The sequence below is a fragment of the Anabas testudineus genome, chromosome 15, assembly GCF_900324465.2.
Source record: "Anabas testudineus chromosome 15, fAnaTes1.2, whole genome shotgun sequence".
Lineage (NCBI taxonomy): Eukaryota > Metazoa > Chordata > Actinopteri > Anabantiformes > Anabantidae > Anabas > Anabas testudineus.
The window spans coordinates 7,936,800-7,955,059 of record NC_046624.1 but is presented as its reverse complement, the minus strand read 5'-3'; the positions used below and the strand labels follow the sequence as shown (position 1 = coordinate 7,955,059).

Genomic DNA, 18,260 nt, shown 5'->3' with positions numbered 1-18,260 from the left:
TGCTGATTTGGAAAGAGATCATTGATTTTAAAACGCTTATTAGGGCTGGAAAACGTTAGGTGGCAGCAGTGCTCCCTAATTTCTCAGTTTGGTGAATTAAGCCCCCGAAGCCCAAGGGTGAAATGCGATGCTCTGCTTCTCCTGAAAATCATCAATCGACTCTGCACGACCGCGTCAGTGCACCTGAATGAAAACTCGGCTTCCGGTTTTATTTCAAATTAAAACCCTTACTGCGCCTTTAAGCGTCGGTGCTTTTATTTTTTAAACAAAACATTCCCATGCAGTGGGCACTTCCCCTGGCTACGCGACGTCAACTTGACAGTCGCGTTTTATCTCCACGACGAGAACTGCGAGTCAACTTTTCTCAGATTGACACAGAATGGAGAGAAGCTGACGCACAGCCATTTACCGGACCGTTAACTTTCCTCCTCAAGCCTTTCCTCATGCCATCACAGCTTTTAGGCTGTGCTAGACCAGGAGAAAACACCAGAAAAATAGTTTTGTAACACTGAAGAGCTGACAATTCCTCCTTATTTCCTTTTTCACTTTTTTTTTGGACACTTGAACCGCGTTATTACGCATGATGCGCAAAGGGATGGCTCTTGGTAGAAGAAAACCCGGAGTACAAAATGTTTTTTATGTCTATCTCTCCATTTCACTGGCTTATTCTTACAATATAGACTTAGAACATCCTTTGGTGTTCCGCGGACCAAATTCTAGTTTTTTTGGTTATTCTGTGCTGCAGCATTATCATGACAACACACGCTGGTGAGTCCCGTGTTGTTCTGTTCCTGGAAATTATGTTATTTTGTTTTTTCTATGATGTGATTCTTACTTTTGAATCAAAACTCGTGATTCATCCCATAATTACTATACAACAGTAAATGGTAACACTCCTCATGAAAGGCCAGTTCTGTTAGTTCTGTAACTTTAGCTCCCGGCAATAGAGTTTCCTAATTTATTCAAAGGCTGCAGTGACACATACAGTATATCTGTGTGCAGATGTCCCATCCTCTCTCTTCTCCTCATGGCTGCAGGGTAATAGTTGGGGCTCCGAGGGCCAACTCTACCTACAGTAGCTCTGTGCACTCTCCCGGAGCTGTGTTCAAGTGTCGAGTTCACAGCAACCCCGAGCGCCGCTGCACAGAGATGGACCTGGGAAGAGGTCAGTCAGCACAGCCTGCAGCATCACTGACAGCAGGATATAATTACATATACAGTCACACACACACACACACACACACACCTTCACTGTCTGCTGCTGCTGCAGGAGAGTCCACACAAGCCGGGCTTTCCTGCAGCTTTCCTGCAGCTTTCCTTGTCCACTCTCTCCCCCAAGCATCTGTTTTGTTTTATCCGAATAATGCAGCCTTATACTTCTTTAAACAGTGTGACAGTTGTTCTTTTAACGTTGAACGTGCTATATGGAGACATGCAAAGGACACGAGGGTTCAGTGTGCAGACGTCTTTAAATATTTTTGATGAATGTGATTTATGCTTCTGATAATATTTTCCGAGCATGTGATCCAAAAAGAGTTGAACTTCACACCCCCTGTCTGGTGTGTTCTTGTGGTCAATGAAGTCCGGATGGCAGCAGTGTGTCACCAAAAGACACTTACACAATCACAGTGAGCGAATCTGGCTGTGTGCTAGATGAACCTTAGATCAGAGCAGCAGGACTATGACCTGTATCATCTTGTCATCATTTTCAAATGTATATTAATAGTAAACACAGCTTCATTTTGTATCAAGCTGTGAAGTTTGTCGCCTTTCTACACGTGTCTAGTAGTTTGTTGTTCCCCTTTCAAGTTTGACTTCCTGTTTCCTTTTACTATGTAGACTGTTTTTGAGCCTTATTACTTTCTTAGAATATTAATTATGAAGTACAGTACAGTATTTGTACAGTAACAGAGGAGCTGTTGTGAAGTATAATAATAATAATACAGAAGATGTTTCATCTGCTGTATTTCAGACTGAGTAAATACCATTTGCACATTCAGCAGAAACAAATAATAAAACCCAGAGCTCTCAGAGAGCTGACAGGGGCTAACAAGTAACAAGTTACTTACCCCGAAGACATCCTCCAACCTAATGACTCAGCGTCTACAAACTGCTCTCATTGTCCTTCAGGAAACAAGCCGCGAGAGTCGTGTGGGAAGACGTGTCAGGGAGACCGGGACGACGAGTGGATGGGGGTCAGCTTGGCCCGCCAGGACAGAGCCAACGGCAAAATACTGGTGAGTTCACGGACGCGGGGGCCACAGTCACTTCAGTAAATGGTTTAAGCATGTACACTCAGGAAAAACAAATCCGATTATACCGACATCATTGTTACAAATGTCCGTTACCACACTGTTAAAGCAGAGCTGGTCTCAACATGACATGCTTCCTTTCATTCTGTGTTACTTGCATTCAAGCTTTAAATGGCACAAATAAAACATGAACTTCAAGTGAGATTTTTATTCATTTATTATTTAGTTTGTGCATCGTCAGAGCAGGAGACACATGGTTTGTCGGACACATTTGGGAACTGCTGCGTGGTTACGTAATACTGTAAAACATTTAGCTTGTGCTTGGGGCTGGAAGAGTCCGGGGGAAAAAGGGATTGTTGAAAGTAGATTGTTGTTTATAAAGAAATGTGACTGGGGTTTAGAGAAATCAGAAGACTAACTAGTGCTGGTAATCCCAGAGGTGCTTGGCTTGGTGTTTGCTCCCAGATCATAGGGCAGCTGTCAGAGTTTGTTTAGGCTTCAGCCCCCCACTGCAGCGGTCTCTTCCAAGGGCAGCATTTCATTAAACGTTAACCCCTGGCTCCTGCAGGCAGGGAACTATCAGCCTTCCAGGACAATTTGAAGGCCACCGCCGAGCTGGGCAACTCTTGAAACACTTGTGACAGGTGTGAATGTGCTTGAATACCTGTTGCTGATTGATCTCCTGCACTGGGAGTCAGAAAAATCACAAGAATCCCTCTCTGCAAAGATATCCAGAGAGCTGGTTGTCCAACTTGTATGCCTTTCAATATGTTTGCCTTTGGTCCTTTTTTTTTATACCTCAGAGGAATGTATTTGTCTGACTTTCAAACTGTTACCTTTGGCTTTGCTCGTCAGTCAGTTCATCAAACTTTTGAAGACTTCTTGGAGTGTTCAGTTTGGGGAATGCACGCTCTGTGGCTGTCCAGGCACGGTTGTCATAAAAGAAAGGTGGTGGCTTTGCAGAGCCACGTGTCCCCGTGCCTCTCCAAAGCACTGATTCTTTTTTTCTCATCTGAATGAACTCACGTTTCTGTGTAACAGGAGGGAAACGGCTGCTTGGCAGATGTGTACAGTGGTGATTTCATCTCTGCTCCGAGTGGAGGCCTTGTTTGTTACCAGTGAGCTTTTTAATATGACAACAGCACAGACTCCGCACTCCAACCATAAATGCTGCTTCGACAGAACTTGTCAGCTGCCGCTTGAGCTCCTTTTCGCTTTTGTTTATGTCAGATGATTGATCTCTTTTTGAGAAGAGAGTTAACGCTGATATCACAGTGTCGGCCAAGCTGTCCTTTGAAACACAAGTGTCTCTCAGCATTGCATCCTGCTTCCAGATAGTCATCTCATGCTCTGTGCGGGCCCATGTTCTGCCAAGCTCTTATATCCATTTAGCTTTGCCGTGTGTGTGTGTGTGTGCGTGTGTGTGTGGGCGTGTGTGTGTGTGCATGGAGGTGGGGACTGGGGGAATTACACTGTGGGAGGCAAAATTAAGTGAACTTTGTCTGCACGGAGGCTTCTAAACTGTCCTCAGAGCCACAGGAGTCCCACCACCATCCCCCCGGGGTACTAAATTCTTACCACATTCATGTGGCCTCACTGGTGCAGAGTTGGAAATCTAGTCTTTATCATCCTGTTTGCTTACCAACCTGTGGAATGGTTTTATTTTGAAAAGCACAGCATCAAAATATTGTTTTGAGAATTACTCACAGTCGGTTTAAAAAATTGACTCCATTTGTCAGCAGCAGCACAATAAAGCCAGAGTTTGTTCTCTTTCTGATGTCTTGATGTTCTTTTTTTTTTTTTCTCGTCTGAACTTTTGGCTTTTCCACTTGCTTGTAAAAGCCCAGAGGAGCTGTTTTCAAATTAAAACTTTTATAACTTTTTTAAACTGTTACTGTGTAGATTTTCTTGCTGCACGTTAATGCTGCCTGGGAAACACTGATCTCAAGCTCCAGTTGAGATATTTACACCACAGACCATGCCGTTTATGGTCAGGGCTTTAATTCCCCTTCTCAGTGATGATCATTTGACAGCCACAGAGACGAACTGACTCCAGCCGCGCGAGGAAGGGGTTTAAACAGTCAGAGGTTGGGGGATGCCCGTCCGCAGATTGACGTGTTTGTTTTTTGCAGAATGATCCCGTGTCTGAATTTGTTTTCCTCTCCTGCTCTCCTCTCACAGGCTTGTGCTCACCGTTGGAAAAACGTCTACTACCACTCAGAGCACATCCTTCCTCATGGATACTGCTCCATCATTCCTCCAACGCTTCAGGGCAGGACAAAACCACTCATTCCTTGTTATGAAGGTACAGCCGAGGCACCAAAAAAAACATTTTTTACCCACACATTACCAAACGTCCACGTTAGACGAGCATCAACACTAGCGAAGATCAAACGCATTGCTGAGGGGTGAAATGTGGCTCCCAGCTCTTCTGGCTCATAGCCGCTTAGAGTGCAGCAAAAAACACCACGTATGACTTAATGTGAACATTTCAAGGTAATATTTTGTATCATTTCACATGAAAATGAACCATTTAGAGAAAAAGAACCTAATTTGGGGTGAGAACAGTTGCTGTACTTGCTCTGTATTGAACCCTCAAAGCCCTGCTTACTGTACTTTGTCACCTCTGCACAGCCGACCGATCATGGTGTGAAGTGGGTGTTGTAGTAAGATGTAGTTAGACTAGACTAGACCCCACTGGTTTGTCTTAGAAACCCATGAGGGCTCCCCCCTGGTTGGGAACCACTAGTTTAGTCTGTTTATCTTCCTTTGTGGTTACATTTAAGCATGGCACATGGTCTTTGTGGCCAGGGCCATCAGCAGCGTGAAGCTCCACATCTGCTTTTGGCTTCTGCCACTGAGCAACAGAGAGTGTGATATATATATTTATATATATATTTATATATACTTTATATATATTTATATATACTATACTATATTTGGGGTTCAATTTTCAGATTTACTCATCAAGTGGAGAAATCAGATTGATTTGCGCTGCAGGTTGAGTCGCTTTGCCAAACACCACAACGAAATAACTAAAAGCAAGTTCCATTAGGAGAAAGATGTTCAGTAAAACATTTTAGCCCGACTCATGTAAAAGTGCTATTTGCTTGTTTTGATCTTTTACTCAGTCGCTATTTATCAAAGACTGTTTTACACCTTAACTGTGCTTCCAGGCCAGGGCTTCACTTCCTTCCGTAAGTGTCGTGGAGGAGCCAGACAGTCTTTGCTTGAGTCCATATTTACAGTGCATTTTGCACAGATCCAAACTCAATATTTTTGTAACCTGAGAGCACTGTGCCTCCCCCTCCCCCCCAACACACACACACACACACACACACACACACACACAAGTAAGACGTCTTCTTGTTAAATCTCAGACTACTTTCTGCCCCCATATTCCTCTTGGACGGGACTGGGACTTTGACTAACTCCATATGGAATGCAGGAAAAACTCCAGTAAATGCTGGCTAAAGCACACAGTGAAATAATTTGTGGTTTGTTTTTTCTTACAGACTATAAGCAGAAGTATGGGGAAGAACATGGTTCGTGCCAAGCCGGGATAGCGGGATTTTTTATGGAGGTCAGTAACAGTGCTTGTTCATCTTCTTAATTCATGTAGTGCTCTCTTTCGGTTGCTTTTTCGATCATCCAAACTCTGTTGTCTGGACTCTTGATTATCTTCATCAACCATTTCACAGCTTGTTAAACCGTGCAGCTGAATCATGTCTTCAAATGGAATCGTTCATTCTTAGCTTAATCATTTGATGATCATTGTTAATGCTGTGAGCCTCTTTGTTGACTTTGACTCTTTGGTGTTCTGAGGATAGTTAGCAGATATGCTGTACATGGAGCTGAGGGGGATTTATTTCTCCCAAGTTGTTTAGGATGTCAAATGACGTGGAAAATCTGGATTCTACTGCCAGATACACATGATTATTTGTATCAAAGCAGCCAGTGCTCTGCTGACTAACCGCTGATAACTTCTGTTTCCATAGGCTGCAGCAGTCTCACTTCAGTTGACTTCAGATAAAGCACTTAAGAAAATAGAAAACCAGATTTAACTTGCAAAATAATGTGTTTTTTCTGTGACAACATAGTTGTGCAAAGGAGAAATAAGTTAAAATTTGACAAATGTGTGTATGATAAATTTAGACATTTGCTTTCTTTACATTAGCCATGTCATTTTTTACTCATGTAGCCCATGAGCAGCATGTTCTGAAAAGACCCTTTTTAAGTCTCCGATTACAGTTTGTACTTAATTTGGAACGTACAGTAAAATACAGTAGACTGTAAGTGTCCTCAAACCACAGCTGTACCCGTAGGAGGAAAGCTACGTTTTTACATTTGATGTAATTTAGCAGTGTTTCTAGTTAGTTTACATTTACTGTACAAAGACTCAAGATCACACACAACATGTAGAGGTCACCAAGAGGCTGTTTTCTTACACAAACCTGTTGAACATTTATTACAAGTTCTTGTGAGACAGTGAAAATCTGGGTCAGGGTCAGTTACGTTTATAATAATAATATAATTTTATTGTATGTCAGGTGTTCAAGTCAACATCATGTGAAAGAGAATAAGACATTCCATAATGAAACTACTGTTTACAAACCAAAGATAAGTCATCAAACGCACCATCGTCACTCATCGAGTATGTCAGTGTTGATCTGTTAAAGCATTTGAACCCCCCCCCCATTGAAAGAATGTGAACAATTTAAAGAAACGACGCTGTTAAGCCTTATCCTTGCCTGAACTATTGCCTGAGCTATGGTTTGCTCGCCTCATGGTGCCCAGATGTTTGACAGCACCACACAGGGAATGTAAACTGCTGAGTAAGATCCTCATTGTGTTGTTAAGTTTGTTTGCATGAAGAAAGAGTTCTGACTACACATCCTCCGGTGTAACTGATCCGGGTGAACAGCATACCACACTTTTTTGGGTCATTTGTAGTCAAAACAGAGCATCTAAATTGCCGGGCTCTGCTTACTTTAATAGATCTAGATGATCACAAAACAAGAAAAAAAGAAAAAGTCATTTCACAGCTGTCAATTCCGCCTAGGTTCTGAATTCCTCGTCACATCAAAGGAGGCAGCTTCCTCTGGCATCCCATCTGGATGTGTGGTTAAGAGCAGATAGCACAAACCAGTCTGTGGCCTCTGGTTAACCAGACGTTCACCCAGCAGCGTCTCTCTCTTTTTTTTTTTTTCCCCCTCTCTGTCCTCTTTGCAGCAGGCTAATGCACAAGACGGAGCAAAGTTACATTAATCTGAACGAATGTGGGGTTGTTATTTTCAGGAGCTGGTGGTGATGGGGGCGCCGGGGTCGTACTACTGGACGGGGACAGTTAAGGTGTACAACCTGACTTCTGACTCCTTCTATGGCCCAAACAAAGAAGACATAGACTCCCACAGATACAGCTACCTTGGTGAGAGCTTGTTAATGAGGCTAATAGTGAAATATCGAATGTGTGAGGACGAAGGGGCTCTAACTGATTGTTGTCTGTGTCTCCAGGCTACGCAGTGACTGCTGGACACTTCTCCTCTCCTAATGTAATAGACATAGCTGCAGGGGTGCCTAGGCACGGTGGCAGTGGAAAAGTAAAGGCTTCATCTTTTGTCTTATTTCCAGCTCAGTTGAAGGCCCTGTGAGTTGCTCGCTACAGTGATTTTGTTTTTCTCCTGCACAGGTTTACATTTTCAAAATCGATGGCGTGTCTTTGGTGAAGAGTTTTCAAACCTCAGGGAAAATGGTGAGTTTGAATATGTTATAATATTCATCAGTGCATATTTTGCATAGAACATAGTACAGATATTATACCACTATACTAGTATTTATGCTCATACTGTATTTTTCAAGGATCATGGAGTTACAGTGCAGTGCAGACAATAGATCATCCAAGTGCTCTGTTATCAGATTTGCTGCTTTTGTATGTGTTTAAGTGGCAACAGTGTTTTAAAGAGAAGCTAGGTGCTCACCAGTACGTAACAGGAAGTCAGGGAATCTTGAGCCGTGTAAATATTTCTATGGATATAAAAAGGGGAAATTAATTCATTCAGAATGTATGTCAATCAAATGAACTGAAGAAGTGTCTGTGATCTGACCCATTGCTTTGTGGCTCGGCTTGATTCCAGATGGGCTCTTACTTTGGTTCCTCATTGTGTGCAGTTGATCTGAACCAGGACGGCCTATCGGACCTGCTGGTGGGGGCACCCATGCACAGCCAGCTCCGGGATGAGGGCCAGGTGTCTGTGTACCTCAGCAAGGGCAATGTGAGCAGGATATGTGGGTCAGGGGGAGCGGGATACCATACATGAGAATTTATTTGTCTGCATCACTGTATGTCTCCTTTTAACTTGCATTGATTTTTACACTCTTATTATTGTTGCCAGTGTTGATTTTTCCACTGCGCTCGTGTTTGAGTTACTCCTGACCACATTTGTTATCATGTTACAAAAATAAAATAGTGGATCGTTGTGTGAGCACTGAGATGATTTAACTTTCTAAAACTAGAGCTTCTTTTTGAACAGGTTAGAGTATATTGGTGAGTTATTGCAAAGAAGTTGCAAAGAACTGCAGAAATGTCACAGCCACGCTTACAGTATGCCGAAGGACATTTTCTTTTTTTCTTTTGCCAGCACTCTTTATAAACTGTTCTCTTTTGCCTACTTCTGCTTTCAGGGTGTGATGGAGGAGGCTGCACCTTTGACTGGGGACAATGCTTTCAACGCACACTTTGGAGAATGTATTTCTGCAATTGGAGACATAGATGATGATGGTTATCAGGGTCAGTGCAACGTAACATTACAGACATAACAGATTTTTGTTTAATTTTCTCCTTATTTAAACTTTAAACTTTCTTATTAAGCTATGTGGGGAGTGATAATCACTTTTACTGGAAACTCAAGTGACTGTTTTGCACAACTTATTATCCTTGTTATTGTTGTGTGTAGGAGTTGTGTTCCTCAAAAGAGAGATTTCATGCATACAAACCAACTGGTATTGTCCTCTGAACCACTGGTGAGAGGTCAGAACAAAGCTGGGGGTCACGTTTTATATGTGTGAGCCTTGTAATGACCCTCTTGTGGTGTATAATCCAGGCAATGGCAACCACTGCAGCAGTATTGAGTGCTATTATTGTGACACTGTCCTGTCGTCATGCCACAAAACCATTTCCTCAGTAGCAAAGTCAAACAGTTTATATTCTTCACACCAGGCCACTAGCAAATGTTGGCTGGTTGAGTTGCTCAGTTGGTGCAGTAGAAACCCAGTAATTTTCACAGGCATTTTGTTTGAGTTATCCTGTGGTGAGGGGCATCTTAAGAAAATATCACCCTCTTTCACACTCTGTGCACCAAGTGATACAAACCATTTTTTTTACAGAGTCAAACATTTTCACTGTCTGTGTTCCTGGCACTCGCTTAGTTTGGTTCTGAGGGCTCGGAATTGGCGTGCATCTGACACTCGTGGCTGGAAGTTGCTGCCCAGTTTCATCTCGGTGTGAGATATGCCTCAAGGCTTGCAGCCTGGCACGATGTGTGTGTGGAGAAAGATGGCAGCTGGGAAGTATAACTCATCTTGCAACTCGTCACTCTCGAAGTGTCGAAAGAGCCAGATTCGTTCGCTGCTGACTGACATTTTTATTTACAACTCGACTGCTGCTATTTAATTTGAAAGAACTACTGTAGAAATAAGAATACACATTTGGTTTCAGTAAGAACAAAAGCCTTGTGTAATTCCACTGCTACATAATGCGTTAATTATTGTGGCATATTAGCAAAAAACTGTGCAGTTCTTTTCCTGTTTTTGCCTTTGGTATGCTGCACCACATGGCGGGTGTTTTGGTTTATAAAAAGAACATTTATGTATGGACGTGGACGTGTGGAAATGGGAGACGTTTCAGTGCTCGTGCCAGCACTTTATAGCCTTGTTTCCACTCTCGCAGAGGTCGCACAGGCTTTTTACGGCCACTAACAGCACTAAATTGTCTATTAAGAGTGTTACTACAACAGCTTGTTTCCCAGGAAGTGGGAGGGTTAATGACAAACACACACAGTCCAGCTACTGTACTCACTTATTTCGATTCTGACTTTATTCAGAAACACTTTTTGCTCTTTGTCTCTTCAGATGTCGCCATAGGAGCACCCAAAGAGGATGACTATGGTGGAGCTGTTTATATCTACCATGGGGATGCCACAGGAATCATCAGCAAATACTCCATGGTAGGTACTCATCCTATATCAGCAAGGAGTAAAATATTCTCTTATGTCATCTTACATGTACATTTCTATACAGATTGAAAGAAATACATAACAACATAACATGCTCGTAAACTTTAGACCTATCAGAAAACCCAGGTCAATTTAGTAACTTTAGTCCAAATCCAGTGTCCTACTGAAAATATGAAAAACAAACGCAGAACAAAAAACAAATCCCACAGTGTTGTCTGCTCGTCTTGGCTCACATGTGTTATTTTAAGGCTGGTATCATCTGTTACAGAAACTGTCTGGCCGCAGTGTAAACCCCGGTCTGCAGATGTTTGGCCAGTCTATCTCTGGCAGTGTGGACATGGACGGCAATGGATACACAGGTACAGTCACACCAGCTTAGATCGGTGCTTCAAAGTGTTACTAAACTAAAACTAAAAAAAACCACTAAGACGAAGATTGTGAATAAGATTTTATCGCCTTCATGTTTTTGACTCATATTCTCTGTGATGGTCGTGTTTCAGACTCGTGATAGAGGCATTTTGTTTACTGCATTCCGCAGCTGATATTCAGACTCCGACAGCGTGACAAATAAAGTCCTCTGTGCATTGTTTTAGATTCGCAGGTGTACAAAATGTTGTCAGCAGATGTTTCATTCACATCTGCATTCATGTTTGTGTTGCAGATGTGACTATTGGAGCTTTCATGGCAGATAGTGTGGTACTGCTGAGGTGGGTAACTGGCTCCTTCTCTGTGTTTGGTTTTGTTTCTGCCTCTGAGTTGATTTAATGTCCAGTCTCTCCCCCGCTGTGCTGCTATGTTGGCTGATTGTAGGTCCCGGCCTGTTATTACGGTGGATGTCTCCATCTTCCTGCCCGTCTCCATCAACATATCTGTGCCGCAGTGCCACGAGGGCCACCAGAACCTTAATTGTTTTAATGTCACCGTCTGCATGCGCTTCAGGGGAAGGCAGCTGCCGGGACAGATAGGTGAGGACGAATGCTGACAAGTTAAAACTCTCTCTGAGGGGAACGCTTAAAAACCTTTGAGTAGTGTTACATGCATCGACTCCACAGCTCTCACCAGAGCTTTAAAGAAGCAGTTGACATTTATGTTTACTTACCACTCTCATATAAACACAAAACTGGAGCCAGAGGGCAATTAGCGTAGCTTATTGATGCTGCATATAAACCAGAAGCTGACATCTAGCTTGGCACTCACCAGAGTAAAAACACATGTAAAGCAACCAGCACCTGGGCAACGCTATGCTCTGCAGATATATTGTGAGGAAGTGAAATTCACATTCCTTTTAGTGGTCTTTTAAAACTGGGAAAAATAATCTTACTGAATAATTCTCACCGTGTTTAAAGGGTCGGTGAGGTTGCTGACTGTCTACCAGTATTTGGCCGATGCTTTACCCTTCAGCCTTTACTAACTGGCTGTTGGGTGTGGTGCCGAGCTGAGGTGCAGTCTTGTTCCAGTGTTAGGGTGTTGTCATTTGCAGCCCCCCTGGGAGGCAGGAGTCCTGTCGTTGTATAATGACTGTGTCCTGGCTCCATGAAATAATGCCTCTCTGTTTAGCCGTCTGGCGAACACCATGGAAAGTGCAGCACTATGTGTTTGGTGACACCCATAATGAAACCTTCTTTTGCCTCCTCTGGAGTGAGCTCATGGCGTTCCCTCTGTTGGATGGACCAAACAGTAGGCTTTGGTCCGACTGGTGTGTGATTACCACCACTCCCACTGCTTTGCCAGTATGACACCCTCTCAAAGTAATTACTCCAGACTAAGGATTCATTCAGAGGCCGGAGGCTCATTTATAGTTATATCAGAAACACTGGTAGCGTTTGACGTTAAGATGTTTTAGATTTCTCAATTGAGAATTAATTTGAATTTCTCAATATCACAGGCCTGGGGTGGAACCAGCAGAAATGTTGTCATCAAAATGTTATCTTTCACAATAATGGTTCTGTCCCACTGGCTGGAAACTTGATTTTCCTTTTTTGTGTTAATCTTTGTTTGCTGACATTAAACCATATAAATATGAGCACAAAAGCCTGTTTTCTGGACATGAGTTCAGTTTGTCAGTAGTCATTCCAGCTAAATTAACGAAGTAGCCCATACTGTTTCTTTATGTTTCCCTGGCTTGTACATAAAGATTGCACGCAATGTACATGCGTGTATTTCTTACAAATTCACTTCTGTCTATTCTCTCTGTAGAAAACCTATTGGCAAATTACTGCAGGTAGTGAAATTAGTGCCGTTTTCATTAAACAACCAAGAACAAGGGGCTCTTGTTAAGTTAAATCAGTTTCAGATGATTTGACCAAGAAATGTCAAACATGTTCCCATCTTCCCTCTGACTTACACAAGCGATCATTTATTTTTTCCCATGTTTCGATGGTAGTTACCATAAAACCAAACCCTGCATACTTGAAGTGTTTCTCAAGATTATCTTTACTCAAAGAGCCATCACTGTCAGTTGATATTATGTCTAACAGCGCTTCTGTCTTTTCTCAGAGTTGCTGTATAACTTGACAGCTGATGTGGATAAGCGACAGAAGAGCCAGCCTTCCCGGGTTTACTTCACCCAGAACGGATCTCAGATCAGCCAGACGAGCCAGAAGCTCAGCCTGGATATCCAAAGGGAGGAGTGCCAGCGTTTCACTGCCTACGTTAAGGTACGTTTTGGATTGTGAGGTCTTGCTGCTGGTGGTGTTTGTGTTGGGATGTCTACAGGCTGCTCCTGTCCTCAACTGCTCCCTTAGTTGTTTTCCCATGACCTTGAGTACGCTCAACCCTGCAGTGTTGATTTGTGATATGAGTTATTTGCTTATGTGGTCTGTGTTTCTTCTTTATTTACGTATGTCGTTTTTGGTCGGAGCATCAAAGTCTGTTTGTTTTCAGCTAAACTGTTTAGACAGCTCATTACAGGAGAATAATTCAAATGGCGAGATGGAGAAAGGGCACATCGTATAGCAGCCACTTGAGATTTCCAGATTAATTTGGTTTTGTTTGTTTGTTTTGTTGCTCTATCCCTCTCTGAGTCATTTAACATCTGACTCTTTAATGATGATACAGATATATTATCATTATTATCATATTTAAGTCTTAACAATACTGTATCTTTGCACTTGCCATATTTATTTTAACTTGCTAAAGTTGTAGCAATACACGAGACATATTTCTGTGGGGCTGACATCATTTTCAACCTTATAGCTGTCTCACATAGCAGACATTCTTCTACTGATGCCCTGAATTGCTGGTCACTGTTTGCGACCCACAGCAAGGGCGACTGTTGTAAAGGAGAGCAGATTTGTGGCAGTGGACATAATACATCACCTGAAGGCAACATCCAGCCTGTGTGATTTTATTCCAATAAGTTCTTATTCATTTTACTAATTTTAGTTATTGTCAGTTTTATCTTATAGCACTTTGTTTGTTTTGAAAAGTGCTCTATAAATAAAAATATTATTATTATAACATGGGTATGAGCACAGTAGAGTAAAAGTAAAAAAAGGATCAGCATTTGAGTTAATTTATCTGATTTTGATTTAACCTCTGTTGAAGACATTTCTAGTGACCGCTGTTTGTGAAGGTTATGTATCAACTGGCATCTGCTGGGAAGCTATTTGTGTCACCCTGCTGGGCCGGGTCAAAGGTAACAATCAGCCGCTCGATGGTTCGTAAAACCATCCTGCTCAAGTGTGTGTCTGCAGAAACTGACAGGAGCAGAAAACAGAGTCTCCTTTGTCATCACATAGTCCCTCTATTGTGTTCATCTGTGATTTAGTCATGTAGCTACAGAGGGTCCTCATCCTGAGGGCACCATCCATGTGTCACCTACTCTAAAACAGAGGCCCACAGCAGGCCTGTAAATTTCACTAGCATTCTTAATGGTCCTCTCCGGGTGCTTTCTCCGTGGGAGGCTGAGCTGCCATCTGAGGGGGGGGGGCTGTCATTAGCTCGCCTACTTCTCTTACTTTAACCATACAGACTATAAAGAGTGTAGTGCACACAGAGCAGTTGTTGCTATAAGTACATTGTGCTTATCATGGTTTATTCAGTGGAGGCATGTGTTTATCCAGGCTCTTCAGTAAACCTGGATAGTTTTACATATGCACATTTCAAGTTTAATTTTCACTTCTGTCCATTTGAATGTCAACACACAACACTGACAGGAGGGTTAGTCACGTAAAGTAGCGTTCCTGCCCAAGTTAGCTCTCAACACTTGAATCAAACATCTTCAAGTTTGTGGGTGGGCAAGGGAATTATTACTCATAGCTGCCACATATTTATTTTGCTGTAAGACAAACACTGCCATCCAAAAGGCCAGATGGATGGCACTTATTATTTATATTTTTAAAATCATTGCATCACTGTTAAACTGTCTTCTGCTGCTCTTGCACTCTACATCTGATATTGTGCTGCATGTCCTGTAGTGTGCCACCTTTCTTACTATCCTTTAATATCTTTTGTTGTAAGTCAAAAGGGTCAGAGTGACCTGTTGAAGTCAGACTGTGCAGTCGTGGAGGCTGTAGTGTCCCTGTGTTTGAAGATAAGCTTATGGTAAACTGTGCTTGTTGGAATTTGTTATTCAAAGAAGAAATAACTGACCTTGTACCAATTGCAGTTTAGTCTAAGAGAGTGGTGAGAGAGTCTGTTTCCTGGATTCAGAATAATTACATTCATTTAAATGGATCATAGCAACTTTTTGTTTAGAACAAACAAAGTCTAAAGTGTAAAAATGATGCTTTCGATGTTCGTATATGTTTTTTTTTTTTTTTAACATAGCCTTCATGCAGATGCCATTATGTCTTTCATCTGTAGGATTATTTGGACTGATTTGACTGAGGTGTGAAGTGCAGCAGGGTCGCCAATGCAGATGTGTGGATTATTACTCCCTCACTATGTGGCCACAGATTCCATCTGCTCAGCAGCAAAAAGCAGAAGTGAAATTTTCAGAGCTGCCAAAAGCTGAAAAGCCACACAGGGTGGTGAAGGTGTGGTGCCTAATTATATCTTTACTAAACTGTTTACAAGCTGAATGACCTTAGATACTGTATGTATGAAAAGTATAGGGGGCAAAGATTACAAGCCTGCATGACAACTGTCTGGAGGAGTTAAAGGACCATCATAATCAGTTGTGAGCTGGCTCCGCTCTGAAAGAGGGTCTAGTCTGCTTGACCAATCAGCATCATTTATCTTCCTCATGTGTTTGCCCACATGAGCCAGTCCTGCCTTTCCCCAAAAGAGTTATGGTAATGGAAACCAGCTGGCTGCCCCACTGCATCCTCAAGGGTGGGTGGGTGGGAGGTGGGGTGATATTGTGCACCCCCGCCTCACCCTTCTCGCTTTTAAAACATACAGTGAAAACATAAGGACTAGGGTTGTAGCGTCACAGCAGGATACTGGGCTGCTGTTGTGTCAACTGCACGCTGGCGGTGCTGATGGAAAAGCCTCACGTCAGGGTCGATTGCTCGGGCTCTGATGCATGAGTGGTGGTGGAAGCAGGCCATGAGCTATTCCGAGCCACTCTCACATTCGTAGCTACCCTGACCATATGTCGACCCCGTTTTGTTGACTTTATAAATTAAACGCTTTTAAAGGCAAAACAGCAAAACTTAATAATGCACTGTTAAAGTTGTATTCGTTCTACATAATGTACTTTACATGCAACAACAGGACTGGAACAGACATGCTCAATTTTCACCATCTGAATTCAAGTAAAAAGCCTCTTAGTAAATCACATAGAGTATAACAGGAGCTATTCAGAGAGCACACACTACAGAAGCTAATGGCTCAGTCTTCACTTCTTTTTTTCTGGAGTAATTCCTTCTGAAATTATGCAGGTCTTTCATGTTGATCATATTAAACATGTTTTCGTTGGCATCCACTAACAGCATACCAGGCCTCCAGATGGTCTTTGTTTGGTTATTTTTAGCTAAATAAACTCCACGCAGGCTTTACTTCGGCTTAACTTCACATATAGGGAGGGAAAACGGTTCCTAGCAGTGATGACTGATGACTGATTAGGGTTCAGTTTCTGTGCGTGAGATGGAAATTAGTCATTTAACAAGACGGCCAACAACTCCTCAGTTCGATGTCTTGCATTAACTAATTTTGTACAGTTGGCATGTTATACTTCTGAGGCATAGTGTCTCATTTTACTGGGCTAGCCAGAGCACTTTAAGTTTTTGAGTGTTATTCATGTGTAACTTAATGCCTCAGCAATGAAACTTTATGATGTTGCTGCCAAAGACAGAAAAGTGGAACAGTGCAAATTCTTACAAGGCAGGTAACATGTTTTACTGTATATGCAGTTATTACTGTTACTGTATGTAGGGCGGGTTTGACAAGGACCACACTGTTTGAAGGAATAGCAGGTCATGCTTACTGTACATGGGTCATGTGTCCCTGTGGGCATTTGAACAATGCCACCTATTCTTGCAATGCCTCTGTTTTACAAATAAAGAATTTCAAACCAATTTTAGATATTTACTACTACTAAAATAATATTAAATTTTTTTTATTCAAGGCTGTGTTAATGGTTTTATTTATTGCACATCAATTAATAACAGTTAATTTATTCATTAAACATATTTTGGTAATTTTATGTTACGTTTGTAACGTGGAGAAACATATTAATATTGGAACATACCTATTAATAATCTGATAAATGATTTTGATGTAAAGTCTTTGTCGAGCTCTTAAAACATTAGATGTATATTTGTATATATTCTGTGAACAGAAAGTACAGTTGAGAATTATAGAAGTTATTAGTTTTCTAGGCAAAAATGGGAAATTGGGCAAAAAGTATTAATAATACATTTATTGAGCCGATATGTTCAGTGCACAACATGAGAGTCCACAGATTAGTGGAACAGGCGTCATGTCAACAGTACAAAGTGGTGCATGTGTTACTATAAACTGAGAAACGCTGCTCATTTCTTAGGTAAGGCTCTCTTTGGTTGTAAGTGTGCTTTAACTGCTCGCTTGTCTTGGATTTATTGGTTGTTTTAGTTAACGTGTTTTAATTATTCCTTTGTTAGGTGTTCTGGACTTCTCCCATAATCACAACTCATGGCTTGTTTACATCTTTGGCATTTCCTCAGTGTTTTTACTCCAGCAGTCCCATCGCAGTGCGGCACACGTGAGCCTTGAAATCGTGCCAAGAGCCGCTTCCATTTGTGGTCATGAGTGCTGTTGTGTAGCAGTGTAGATGGATCGCACTCTACGAGGAGGAGCTAAAATAGGCCGTTACAGCCCTGCCTATAACAGTTGTCTGTTTAATTTAGCTTGTAAAGTATCCTGCTCACTTTCCCCTGGCCTACATTACACTGAGCTTGTGCCCTATATCTCGGGTGGCCCTAGCATTTGCTTGGCACCAATAGAGTATTTAAAGCACCGTGAAACTTTATTCTGATGGTTACTGGGGCATCTACAGGATGAACATCTGTCTGTCAAACCTAATGCACTGAGGTCATCTCAAGCCTCACATTAACTAGACCAACTACATCAGGTGCACATGTAAATGCATGAGATTTTCAGATCGTATAGATGAACTTAGAGAAGTTACAAAAGAAGCCATGTTTATTGTCATTTCCCCTATGTGCTTGTCTGCATCAAACCTCATTCATATCTAATTTTTCCTGATTTGGTAAAACTCATAATTTACAAAACTGGAAAGACAAATGACAAAATGCAACTTTGCAAATGTGACAATAAAGCTGTGTTATGAGAGGTTTGTGATCTGTTGTGTTATCATGTTCATTGGTGTACTATCGGCTCTACTTACACT

At 42.0% G+C, this 18,260-nt stretch overlaps 1 protein-coding gene across 1 annotated transcript in view; it reads left to right on the top strand.

Moving 5' to 3' along the window:
* The first annotated feature begins 353 nt into the window (after window positions 1–353).
* Window positions 354–18,260, top strand: part of itga9 (integrin, alpha 9) — a 40,652-nt gene continuing 22,745 nt past the window's right edge. Inside the window, exons 1-15 of the mRNA XM_026354999.2 lie at window positions 354–768; window positions 1,038–1,165; window positions 2,131–2,237; window positions 4,434–4,557; window positions 5,768–5,835; window positions 7,551–7,680; window positions 7,767–7,852; window positions 7,942–8,004; window positions 8,387–8,524; window positions 8,934–9,039; window positions 10,380–10,474; window positions 10,752–10,842; window positions 11,145–11,190; window positions 11,294–11,448; window positions 12,980–13,140. Of these exons, the coding sequence (XP_026210784.1) occupies window positions 581–768; window positions 1,038–1,165; window positions 2,131–2,237; window positions 4,434–4,557; window positions 5,768–5,835; window positions 7,551–7,680; window positions 7,767–7,852; window positions 7,942–8,004; window positions 8,387–8,524; window positions 8,934–9,039; window positions 10,380–10,474; window positions 10,752–10,842; window positions 11,145–11,190; window positions 11,294–11,448; window positions 12,980–13,140 (1,686 nt within the window). The 5' untranslated portion in view covers window positions 354–580. The remainder of the gene's footprint in view (window positions 769–1,037; window positions 1,166–2,130; window positions 2,238–4,433; window positions 4,558–5,767; window positions 5,836–7,550; window positions 7,681–7,766; window positions 7,853–7,941; window positions 8,005–8,386; window positions 8,525–8,933; window positions 9,040–10,379; window positions 10,475–10,751; window positions 10,843–11,144; window positions 11,191–11,293; window positions 11,449–12,979; window positions 13,141–18,260) is intronic.